Source organism: Gadus morhua, chromosome 22, assembly GCF_902167405.1.
Source record: "Gadus morhua chromosome 22, gadMor3.0, whole genome shotgun sequence".
NCBI lineage: Eukaryota > Metazoa > Chordata > Actinopteri > Gadiformes > Gadidae > Gadus > Gadus morhua.
Genome location: NC_044069.1, coordinates 55,524 through 67,919, shown reverse-complemented (window position 1 = coordinate 67,919; position 12,396 = coordinate 55,524). Strand labels below are relative to the sequence as shown.

At 48.7% G+C, this 12,396-nt stretch overlaps 1 protein-coding gene across 2 annotated transcripts; it reads left to right on the top strand.

The window, feature by feature from the left end:
* The first annotated feature begins 374 nt into the window (after positions 1–374).
* On the top strand, positions 375–12,134 carry LOC115536273 (adaptin ear-binding coat-associated protein 1). Of its 2 annotated transcripts, XR_003974630.1 has the most exons (8): positions 375–506; positions 4,434–4,534; positions 5,862–5,966; positions 8,777–8,858; positions 8,959–9,067; positions 9,643–9,790; positions 10,079–10,164; positions 10,385–12,134. XR_003974630.1 is itself a non-coding variant. In XM_030348057.1 (7 exons), exons 1-7 carry the CDS (start codon positions 412–414, stop codon positions 10,102–10,104), a joined length of 666 nt encoding a protein of 221 aa, XP_030203917.1. In that variant the 5' UTR covers positions 375–411; the 3' UTR covers positions 10,105–12,134. The 2 variants fall into 2 exon arrangements, 1 of the variants encoding a protein (XP_030203917.1); XM_030348057.1 differs by having other exon boundaries at positions 10,079–12,134.
* The last annotated feature ends 262 nt before the right edge of the window (positions 12,135–12,396 follow it).

The window sequence follows — 12,396 nt, the reverse complement described above, 5'->3', positions numbered from 1 at the left end:
CTTTGGTTTAAGTGAAACATGTAAAAAAACAGCAAAACATTAAAATCTCTCGGCATCATTATAAAATCATATTTTGTGAATAATTTGGGGTTTAAATGTATCGATTAATTATAGTTAAATGTAAAACCCGAATTTAAACTGGCTTTTAGTTTATACGTAGTATTATTAATTAGCTCAGTCATTGACATTGTCCTTAAAACCAATGATCTCCATTAGGCTAAACATTGCGTTGATCATGAGGTTAAAACATTTTTGATGTTTGATGTCCGCTCAAGTCCTCTGAAGCAGAAGGGCCCTGGTGGAGGACAGGGGACAGGCGGACCCCAGACACCAGGGGGTAGAATACTGACCATCCACAACGGGGCCCACGACCTGTCACTCAATCCCCCACTCCGCATCACTGGAACCAAGATGGCGACGGAGGGGGCTTACGAGTCCATCCTGTGCGTAAAGCCAGATGTCAACGTGTATCGCATCCCCCCGCGGGCCACAAACCGAGGCTACAGGTAACGAGCTGCTCTCTGATCCGACCCGGGCTGTGACCCGATCACCGATCAATGATCGATCAGGTTCAGCCCTCTGCGTCCTAGAATTACGATCATAGGCTCAGAACATTGACAACCAGGACAGCGATGATCGGCGTGTGTGATGATGTCGTTATTCTAAAATGATTATTAAAATATTTATTATATTTACAATTAGTCACATCTACAAACACTCTATTTTCTGCGCTGTTGTACCCATCGATTGACTGGAAATGCCATGACGTCACGCGCATCGATAAGGGCGTTGCAACACAACAGACGCGGTGCACGTTCTGCTCCCTGACGTGACCGGTTCAATGCTCTTTTCAGCCGCGAACCGAAAACGGATTTTGTGGTCTATTAACATTTACATTCAGGGCATTTAGTGTCAGACGCTTTCATCCAGAGCGACTTGCAATAAGTCTTCATCTGTCAGAAGAAAGAGAAACAACAATAAATCTCTGTCGGTACGGCTGTTCATAGAACCAAGTGCCAAGCACTTACACTTAGGTTATATGTCTAAAGTACGGCTGGCCTCTGTGCAGCCTCCCCCCACTACTGGAGCTGTCACTCACATGTTGAGCATCAGACTGAACCCATAGGAGCTGTCACTCACATGTTGACCATCAGACTGAACCCTTAGGAGCTGTCACTCACATGTTAATCATCAGACTAAAGTGAACCCTTATAAGCCAGCAGGGATTGGTTTGAGAAGTCCTTAAGAAATAATCCCTTATCTTTAGACCAAGTGAGTTTCCAAACATACAGCTTTCAAGATGGTTTCAGTTGAGCAGAGTGCTATTATCTAACGTAGTGTTATAACGTAGTATTATAAACTAGTGTTTTAATGTAGATTCGATTAGATTATAAAAACTTTATTTGACTTGTAACAGGACAGGAAAATGTGCCTGCATGGCAAAATCTGGCAGATTGCCATGTTGACCTGTGGTGCTCATGCACATTAATGCGCGCTGTCCCTTTTAGATACAGTAGACCAGCTAGCGTCGAGGTGTCCCTGAGCAACTCGCCCCACCCCAACCGCTCCTGATGACAGGCCTTGCATGGTTGACGCCGCCATCGCTGTGTGAATGTGTGTGTGGACCGTTGTGACTGGACAGAAGCTTCTGCTAAGTGCCCCAAATGTACAATGTGTGAAACTGGGAGGAAAGATCTGCCCTTAAGTACCCAGCCCCCACCGGAAGAGGTGCTGACCTGTTTGACCCTCGGACCTGTCTGACCCTCTGACCTGTCTGACCCTCGGACCTGTCTGACCCTCGGTCCTGTCTGTCCTGTCTGACCTGTCTGACCCTAGGACCTGTCTGACCCTCGGTCCTGTCTGAATCTCGGTCCTGTCTGACCCTTGGTCCTGTCTGACCCTCTGACCTGTCTGACCCTCGGTCCTGTCTGATCCTCTGACCTGTCCGACCCTCGGTCCTGTCTGACTCTCTGTCCTGTCTGACCCTCGGACCTGTCTGACCCTCTGACCTGTCTGACCCTCGGTCCTGTCTGACTCTCGGGCCTGTCTGACCCTCGGTCCTGTCTGACTCTCGGTCCTGTCTGTCCTGTCTGACCCTCGGACCTGTCTGACTCTCGGTCCTGTCTGACCCTCGGACCTGTCTGACCCTCTGACCTGTCTGACCCTCTGACCTGTCTGACCCTCGGTCCTGTCTGACTCTCGGTCCTGTCTGACCCTCGGTCCTGTCTGACTCTCTGACCTGTCTGACCCTCGGTCCTGTCTGACCCTCTGACCTGTCTGACCCTCGGTCCTGTCTGACTCTCTGTCCTGTCTGACCCTCGGACCTGTTTGACCCTCTGACCTGTCTGACCCTCGGTCCTGTCTGACTCTCGGTCCTGTCTGACCCTCGGTCCTGTCTGACTCTCGGTCCTGTCTGTCCTGTCTGACCCTCGGACCTGTCTGACTCTCGGTCCTGTCTGACCCTCGGACCTGTCTGACCCTCGGACCTGTCTGACCCTCGGTCCTGTCTGACCCTCTAACCTGTCTGACCCTCGGTCCTGTCTGACTCTCGGTCCTGTCTGACCCTCTGACCTGTCTGACCCTCGGTCCTGCTGACTCTCGGTCCTGTTTGACCCTCGGTCCTGTCTGACCCTCGGTCCTGTCTGTCCTGTCTGACCCTCTGACCTGTCTGACCCTCTGACCTGTCTGACCCTCGGTCCTGTCTGACTCTCGGTCCTGTCTGACCCTCTGACCTGTCTGACCTGTCTGACCCTCGGTCCTGTCTGACCCTCGGTCCTGTCCGACCCTCGGTCCTGTCTGTCCTGTCTGACCCTCGGTCCTGTCTGTCCTGTCTGACCCTCTGACCTGTCTGACCCTCGGACCTGTCTGACCCTCGGTCCTGTCTGACCCTCGGTCCTGTCTGACCCTCGGACCTGTCTGACCCTCTGACCTGTCTGACCCTCGGACCTGTCTGACTCTCGGTCCTGTCTGACCTAGGGCTCGGCGATATGGACCAAAATGGATATGGACCTCGATATTTTTTGTTCGAATGCCGATATACGATATTATAACGATATTTTGAACAAAACAGGTAAAGTGTGCAGTTTTAACTCCGCGCCACAAGTATTCACTATCAACCATTTATTTAGTGTTTTTTTTTTTTTTGCTCAACGAAGCACAGCTGTGCTTTAACAACAGATTTGTAAGGGATAATTTAAAGAACGCCGGTCATTATCAGGAAAATAAGCCCCGATAGGGCGAACAGGACACCGACCTGAAGGGGCTTATTTTCAATAATGACCGACGACGTTCTATACATTATCCCGCTTATTACACGGCTACTTGCCTGAACGAAAAAATAACTTCATGGTGTGTCTTTTTACAATTTATTTGTAACCAGCATTCGTAGTGTTGATCATCAGAGAAATAGCCCGCCAAAGATGTTGACGTCGCATAGCAACCGAAGACGCTGGGGTTACCGGACTATTTACGGAGTGATACCAAAGACGTCATTAGAGACAAAAAATCCTGTTTTCCTTGACAGCGTCCTCTATAATATGAATGATTTTAGCTTGTGTGTGCCCGTGCCCGCGATAAATCACACACAAGCTAAAATCATTCAAATTAATGTGCTTTATTTTTATCTTGCACTATTGGACCACGTACTGCTCTCTTGCGCTTCCCCTCTGACTACGAGATGGTTAGTGTTACAACTTTCTGCTGTCGGCTCCCAGACACGTTCCCTCCAGGACCGATGATCTCTCAGGGGCAACACACCCTTCACTTTGACCGGCAGTGGGTCTGGTGCCGGGTGCTTTATTCTTTTACACACATCCGGACTCGATCATTACTTCACTAAACTGACATGTACGCTACCGCTTGCTCGTCCACTGCACTCACACGCTGACCACACACACACACACACACACACACACACACACACACACACACACACACACACACACACACACACACACACACACACACACACACACACACACACACACAGTGATATGCGCACCAGATACTTTCTCGTGCGAACCAGATACTTTCTCGTGCGCACCAGATACTTTCTCGTGCGAACGAGAAACGTTAAAAAAACATTATTTTTACCCCATGTCCCTTTACGGGTTCAGTACTCTCTACAACCGTGTCCGCCATGTTTTTGTTCAAAGTTTGTTGTGATGCGAAACGTCCGTGGCTGGGAGAACGCTACGTACATGTAAGGGGCGGAACATGGTTTGTAGGCTCAGAGAGCAGCGGTCGGCTTCATAAAATAGCGCTCGCAAGGCAACATCAAAATAATATATAATATACCGGTATGGCGATATTGTCTCAACTACATATCGCTTTCAAAAATATACCGATATAATTTTAAAACCGGTATATCGCCCAGCCCTAGTCTGACCCTCGGACCTGTCTGTCCTGTCTGTCCTGTCTGACTGGTTCCTCAGAGCGGCCGACTGGAAGCTGGACAGCCCTGATTGGTCGGGGCGGTTGAGGATCACGGCCAAGGGGAACGAGGCGTACATCAAGCTGGAGGACAAGGTCTCCGGTACGAGCCCCGCTGTGGAGCTAATATGGAAGAAATGAACCATTAACTATGAGTATTATCAGGCCTATAGGCTATATAGAGATCAGGGGAGGCTTCTCTCTAGTGAGGAGAGGGAGGAAGGTCCTCCTTAACATTTTTTAGCATAGAAAATTTAGATTGTCCTCCAGACTACTTTAATGAATAAATGCCCTTAAATAGGACAACTTTAATGCCTTTGTATGTTACGTTTGTTTCCCTTGGTAAAGGGTCATTAGTACCCCCTCTCGCCTGTTGACAGTTATTTCAGGGAGGATGTACCTCCCCTAGCCTCCATTGACTGCCATTCATTTCACCCCAAAGTGTGAATAACGTGGGGTTCAATGGGAGAGAGGAGGAAAGTCCTCCTCTGAGTGAGTGACTAGCTAAGGGATTTGGATCCCGCCTATGTCTATTCACGAATAGGCTGAAGCCCTGGTTGCACACAGCGCTATGAACCAATAAGCAGGAGTCCTGGCTGTGGAGCAGCCCGGAGGGAGGGGTTATCTCCTCAAGTCTCGGCTACGAGAACCACCTAACCCGCTCAGTCGAATGCCTTGTTTCCACCAAGCGGTGCGCTACTGTTCGTTGCGGTACAGTGCGGCTTCCGTATCCCAAGGCCGGGCTAAGGAGCCCACGGGCTCCACAGGCAGCCCTGGCTACGGAAATGTCAATATAAGCGAACAGAGCCGCACTGTATCGCAACGAACAGTAGCGCACCGCTCGGTGGAAACGAGTCATTAGACTGAGCGGGTTAGGTGGAGCCCGCGGCCGGGCAAGGCTACGCGCGGCCGGCCTGCGGAGCCCGCAAGGAGGCTTGACCTGATCTATAGCTTTAACACTGGACCACGAGTCCCCTTTGATCGGTGGTACGGGGTTCAAGGGGTGGGGCCTCTTGCCCCCGGCGTGAGGGTTTATTCAGGGTTTGAACCCAGAACCTTGGGCCTGGGAGTCGGACGCCCTAACCACTGGGACGTCCCTCTCCCATTACATACAGCCCTCCTCTTTGTACTTTGGAATATGTGATGAGGTAGGGGTGGGGTAGCCAAGGGGGTTGACGCCTAGTCGAAAAGTTCTGGCTTCGACCCCCAATGTCCCCAGTCTACCTGCAGATATCCTAGATCAAGATCAGCCCTCACCCCTACCTGCTCCATGACAGCTAGTCTCTGAGTCCACAGAAAATACATGACCTTCATTCCTGACTGAAGCATTCCAAGCGGCCTCCCGGTGTCCCGGGGTTGCTATGGGGACAGAGTGCCGCAGTGGACTCATCACCTGTCGCTCTGCCGCGGTGCTCTGTCCTGCCCACCAGGGGAGCTGTTCGCCCAGGCGCCCGTGCAGGAGTTCCCTGGCATCACCGTGGAAACCGTCAGCGACTCCAGCCGCTACTTTGTGCTGCGAATTCAAGACGAAAATGGTGAGGCCCCGCCCCCAAGGCTGTGGGCAGGAAACCCACAGGGATCACTGGTCAGTAGGGCTGGAACGATAATCGACTCAAAGCCACAAACCTGTCTCCCGGTGTGAGAAGGAAAAGCGCGACACGCCCTTTATAACGCCTCGTGCCCACTGCACCGTCCGTCAAAGGACGTCGGAAGGCGTGGCTGACGGATGGGGGAGCTTTCCAGGGTCGTCAGAGCCTGAGGAGTGTCACAGTGCTTAAATTTGCATACGCGATGTAATTGGATGACGGATCCGTTGCTGCCGGAAAAATTGAAAAATGTTCAACTTTTTGACGGAGCCAAAGGCTCCAATGGAGCGCACGGACCCACAATGCATTGCGCGTCCGTCCCCATTCAAAGTCAATGGGGATCAGTCAACGGAAGGAGGCAGTGGGCACGAGGCGTAATTACTCCCCTTATCCTGGAGTCCAGATCCAGCCACCTGATATGAGCTGTTAGTGCCAGGGTTCCGTTATCCGATAAGAAAAAAATTAAATGTCAAAATTGTATCTCTCCGGTCAAATTGGCCGATTGAAATTAGCTAATAATCTGTCTAAATAATAGTCTGCTGACACCGCTCCTCTTATAGATGCCGTAAGTCTGCGACGAGATGCCCTCGCTGTGGTGACAGCGCTCCGTGGCTACGGAGGATTGCATTTCTCCACAGCCTCTAAAGTCCTCATATGTGATATGGACGACATTTATCCAGAGTGGGCCTAGCACGCAAAAACAGCCTGTGTGATCCCTGTCTCTAGTGTTTTGTGTGCTTGACCGGCAGTTGGTCTGCTTATAGGTTAGAATGAAGCGGCCACCGATTATTGACAGGCTGGGTACTTTATTCTTATACACAACCGGACTCGTTCGTTTCTTCACTAGACTGACACACACACACGCTACCGCTCGCTCTCCTCGCTCGTCCACTCACTCGCTAACGTCACTCACACACACACACACACACACACTTACTGCCATTCTCGCGCACACACATATGCTACTTGTAACACTATGCGTCGTTATTGCGAATCAGACGTTTTTTGCCATCAATTTGAGAGTTAGGCTATTAAACATTATTTAAGCTACATAGCCTAATAAGAAGCGAAAATAGGATATTTGACCGAAAACTAAACCTATGTAGGTCACTCTGTCCGGCACCGGACAAAGTGCTGGTTAGTGCTACCAACGCTGTTTAGTGCTACCAAACTATTCAAAGTACTATTATTTATTTGACCTTAATATTTTCAAATATGTATGCCTTAAACCACAAATCTAGTTGAGGGTTTTTGCCTACCTGAAAGCATCCTCCAACTGCAATCTTTGGTTATTTATTTATTCATTTTGCATAGGCCTACTTTAATTGTATTCTTTCTGTTCAAATCTGTTCAGCGTTCCAAATTATTTGTTATTAAATGTAACATTAAGTTAAAAATCGTGATACAAACCGAATCGTGAGTTGGTGTATCGTTACAGCCCTGCTGATCAGGGATCAGTGATCAGGGGTCAATGATAACTGTTTAACCTATCAGGGATCAGTGATCAGGAGTCAGTGATAACTGATCGAGAACCCATCGGGATCAGTGATTAATGTTGAATCCATCGGGATCAGTGATAACTGATCGGGGATCAGTGAAAACTGTAGAACCCATCGGGGATCAGTGATAACTGTAGAACCCATCAGGGATCATTGATAACTGATCGGGGATCAGTGATAACTGTTGAACCCATCAGGGATCAGTGATAACTGATCGGGGATCAGTGATAACTGTAGAACCCATCAGGATCAGTGATAACTGATCGGGGATCAGTGATAACTGTTGAACCCATCAGGGATGAGTGATAACTGATCGGGGATCAGTGATAACTGTAGAACCCATCAGGATCAGTGATAACTGTTGAACCCATCAGGATCAGTGATAACTGTTGAACCCATCAGGGATCAGTGATGACTGATCGGGGATCAGTGATAACTGTAGAACCCATCAGGATCAGTGATAACTGTTGAACCCATCAGGATCAGTGATAACTGTTGAACCCATCAGGGATCAGTGATAACTGATCGGGGATCAGTGATAACTGTTGAACCCATCAGGGATCAGTGATCACTGATCGGGGATCAGTGATAACTGTTGAACCCATCAGGGATCAGTGATAACTGTTAAATCCATCAGGGATCAGTGATAACTGTTGAACCCATCAGGATCAGTGATAACTGATCGGGGATCAGTGATAATTGTTGAACCCATCAGGGATCAGTGATAACTGTTGAACCCATCAGGATCACGCCCCGTGCCCACTACCTCCGTCAGTTGACCGTTGCCCATTGACTTTGAATGGGGACAGACGCGCAATGCATTGTGGATCCGTCCGTTCAGTAGGAGCGTTCGCCACCGTCAGAAAGTTGAAAAATGTTCAACTTTTTCGGCAGCGACGGTTCCGTCATCCAATCAGATCGCGCATGCAAATGTAAGCACTGTGACGCAACTCGGGCTCTGACGATACTGGAAAGCGGGAAAGCGGGTCATCTTGCCTCGCAACAAGCAGGAAGAAGCGGGAAGAACCCGACGAACCGATTTGATTGGCTGACGGATGCATCTGCAAAGACTACTCCCCCATCCGTCAGCCACGCCTTCCCACGTCCGTTGACTGACGGTGCAGTGGGCACGAGGCGTCAGTGATAACTGTTGAACCCATCAGGGATCAGTGATAACTGTTGAATCCATCAGGGATCAGTGATAACTGTTGAACCCATCAGGATCAGTGATAACTGTCGATGCTGTGTGGGCGTCTGCAGGTCGCAGTGCCTTCATCGGGGTGGGGTTCGGGGATCGCGGCGACGCCTTCGACTTCAACGTGGCGTTGCAGGACCAATTCAAGTACGTGAGGAACTCCTCTCATCATCACATTGCACTGTCTGTGTGGCTTGTAGAACCAGGGTTCTTCCACGGAACCCTGATGCTCTGATCCAACCTGCAGGGGGCTGAAGCAGGAGGAGGAGCTGAGCAGGAAGGCCCAGAGTGGAGACCCCGGCCCCAAGCTGGACCTGGGGTTCAAGGAGGGCCAGACCATCACCCTGAACATCGGGGTGAGAGGCACCAACAGAACCTCTCATTGACATTTAGGGCCTTCATAGAACCAGTAGAGCCACCATTAGTGCCAAGCACTACCAGACACTAGGTTAACCCATTCCCCGTATACAACACAGAGAGCTAGGATGCTACACCATGCTAATTACTATTTTTAAGAGCAAGGACGTACAACATACAATAAGTGCGTAAGAGGAGGGTAGGGGGGTGTGGGGGGTTGAGGGGAAGCTATGCAGAGGCTAGGTGAAGTCTGTACAAGTGAGTCTTGAGTCTTTTGCGAGAGTGCAACCCATTAAACACAGCGGCAGCAAGGAGAGACCATATAGATTACACATTGTTATCTACCGTACAAAGCCTAGTCTGAATCCCTGAAGATATATCTAAACAACGTCAAATCACAAGATCCATGGTTTCATTTGAAAGTTATTCTAGACATCTTCACCAGTGATGCAAGCACATATATCAGTTTGTAACACATATACCTGATCTTATCCTTTTATAGTGCTAAAAACATACGTAATACCCAAGCAAGTTTTCAATCAGAGACTCAAAAGATTTCCCTTTCCTCCAATAGCAAGGCAAGAAGAGGAACAAGCCCCGCCCCCTGAGCTCTGGTGGGTTTGGGCTCCTCCCACCTCCCCCGGGAGGAAAGATTGTCCCGCCTCCTTCCCCTGGAATATCCAATCACAACACAATTCCAGAGACGGGAGGCTCTGTAACAGGTATCTGACTCCTACCTGCTCCTTAAGGACCTGACTCTGTACTGGAGGCTGTCTAACTGGTATCTGACTCCTACCTGCTCCTTAAGGACCTGACTCTGTACCAGAGTCAGGTCCTCCCGCTGTCCTACTTCCAGCTGGACCGTCTGGACACAATCCTCCTGAACGATTCTTTAAAACTAAAATTTACTTTATGTGTGTCGTCTGACCACTGAGAATAGGTCACTCTCTTATCCTTGTCTGGGGTCTTTGGTCTCTCTCTCTACCCCCCCCCCCCCCCCCCCCCCCCAGGGTGTCTTGGATCTAGACAGCAGTAACTGCAACACGGTGGTCCAGTTTGGCTCGGACCTCGGGGGAGGCTTCTCTGTAGCTTCCAGGTGGGGCTCCCTCTCTCTAAATCACTGGTTCTCATAAAGAACGTCTCCAATGCTAACATGCCAATGAAACATGCTAACATATTAAAACAACATGCTAACACAAACTGTTAAATGAACCGGCTGAAACAACATGGCAACGCAACATGCTAACACAACATACTAACATGGTACACTAACATGCTATAACAACCTGTAAACGCAACATGCTATCTTTGTTCAGCTCCCTGGCCTCAGCTCCTCCACCCGGGACTCCTCCACCTCCACGGACTGGATTCAGTTCTGAACCACTCCACACCTCCTTCACCTCGCTCCACCCCTCTCCTCGAGGACATTAGGTCGCCTCCTCCTCCTTCCCCTCCACCCAAACCGACCACAGAGTTCTGCAACCTTCTGCCCCTCCATCCTAAACTACAGAAAAAGGTTCTAAAACTACAGAGGAATGTTCTAACACTACAGATGAATGTTCCAGAAGCTCAGAAGAATGTTCCTGAACCAGAAGAGATAAAGCTCAGGGTTCTCCAGAGTTCTGGCCTGAAGGAGACGAGGCTAGGACAACATCTAAGGGCTAGAGAGTACTGTGTGTGTGTGTGTGTGTGTGTGTGTGTGTGTGTGTGTGTGTGTGTGTGTGTGTGTGTGTGTGTGTGTGTGTGTGTGTGTGTGTGTGTGTGTGTGTGTGTGAGATGAATCTAATGCTTGATGCTATCTTTTAATATTTTGGTCACTCAAGTGTGTTATGAATACGATTTTGAAATGTTTATTATAAGGTCTGGTAATGTTTCTCTGATGAGCTACATGTGTAAAGCTGAAATTATCCGTCCCAATATAATAAATATCCATTTAAACATGGGGGCCTCCTCATTCGAAGATGATATCAGAAACAAACAGGGTTTTCACTTTGAATTGTTACTTTCACTTTAATTAATTATTTAATAATTCATGTTTTGAGCTGTTGTTACAAAACCTTCTTAATGTTTCGAATGCAAAGCAGTTTGAGCAATGCAACTCAGGTGCATTATTATAAAAATAAATCATTGAAGGACCACTAGAGTCTGTGTAGCCCTGGTCACACCCAGCGAAAGCTCCGTCTGAGGCTCAGGCACCCGACAGCTTCAGGGAGTAGAGCGGGTTGGAAGGTTACCAGAAGGTTGCTAGTTTGACCCCCAGCTCTTAAGCCCAGTTCAGACCAAAGATACACCTTGCAACGAGACGGTTTTAGAACGTCGCAGGGGCGGTGTGAACGGGTCGTTGCAAGGAGTCGCAAGGAGTTGGAAGGACGGAGTCGCCAGAGATTGAACGTGTCAAATCGCACGGTCCAGTTTTAGAACGCGGCCATTTAGCTATTTCTCTTCAGCCAATCACAGCACAAAACAACTTGTACGTCAGAGCCTTACTAGAGTTAAGACCATAAATTGGTCGCGTTTCCAAAAAATATGACGCCTTTACATCCAGTTATTCAAAACCGAATGTTGTGTTTCCCTCCACTGCTAACCCTAACCCTCCTTATTATTTTTTATTATTTTAAGACTGCCACCATTTCAGTCTCACTAACATAATTATTATTAATGTTGTCCCCCAATCAGCGTGATTGGCCAGGTGTCCCCCAATCAGTGTGATTGATGAGGCCAGGTGTCCCCCAATCAGCGTGATTGGGGGACACCTGGCCGAAAGCCGAGGAGGCAATATAAAAGGACTGACATTTGGACAGCACGGCACGGGAGCAAGGAAGAAGGTAGCGCTCTGGTCGGAGAGAGCCTAGAGGCCCACGGAGGCCCTAGAGACCGCGTTTACTTCGTGTTTGATTTAAGTTGTATGTAATAAATGCCTTGGATGGCTTATCCCGCACACAAACGTGTCATTTATCCTTGGAACCCGGCCCAATCGAGTACCTGGTTACCACAATATATATATGTATACATATATCTTTATCCCTAGTGATTGTAGTTTTTAGCTGTGTTTTTACCTTTGTTTTTACAGTTTGGTTTTATTATATGTTCTCAAATATATCTGCTCCAGTTGGAGTCAAACTTCATTTCGATTGTATGGTTTTCTTTGAAAATGTACAGAGGTCTGGGTGAATTTTCAAAACTGTTGAATTTGGATGGACTGAATACCTATAGTGATATGTCAGTGAAATACAATTTGTTTTACAGTCTGGTACCTTAGAAAGGTCAAATGGCACTGATGGTTCCCAAAAGTGCCCAAATGGCACCATTTAGTCCGTCTGGACCTACC

Excerpts from the sequence above, each read along its gene's own strand:
- LOC115536273 (XM_030348057.1), top strand. The coding sequence starts at position 412 with ATGGCGACGGAGGGGGCTTACGAGTCCATCCTGTGCGTAAAGCCAGAT. Across the intron at positions 507-4,433 it reads GCCACAAACCGAGGCTACAG|AGCGGCCGACTGGAAGCTGG; the intron begins GTAACGAGCTGC and ends CTGGTTCCTCAG. Across the intron at positions 9,068-9,642 it reads CCATCACCCTGAACATCGGG|CAAGGCAAGAAGAGGAACAA; the intron begins GTGAGAGGCACC and ends TTCCTCCAATAG.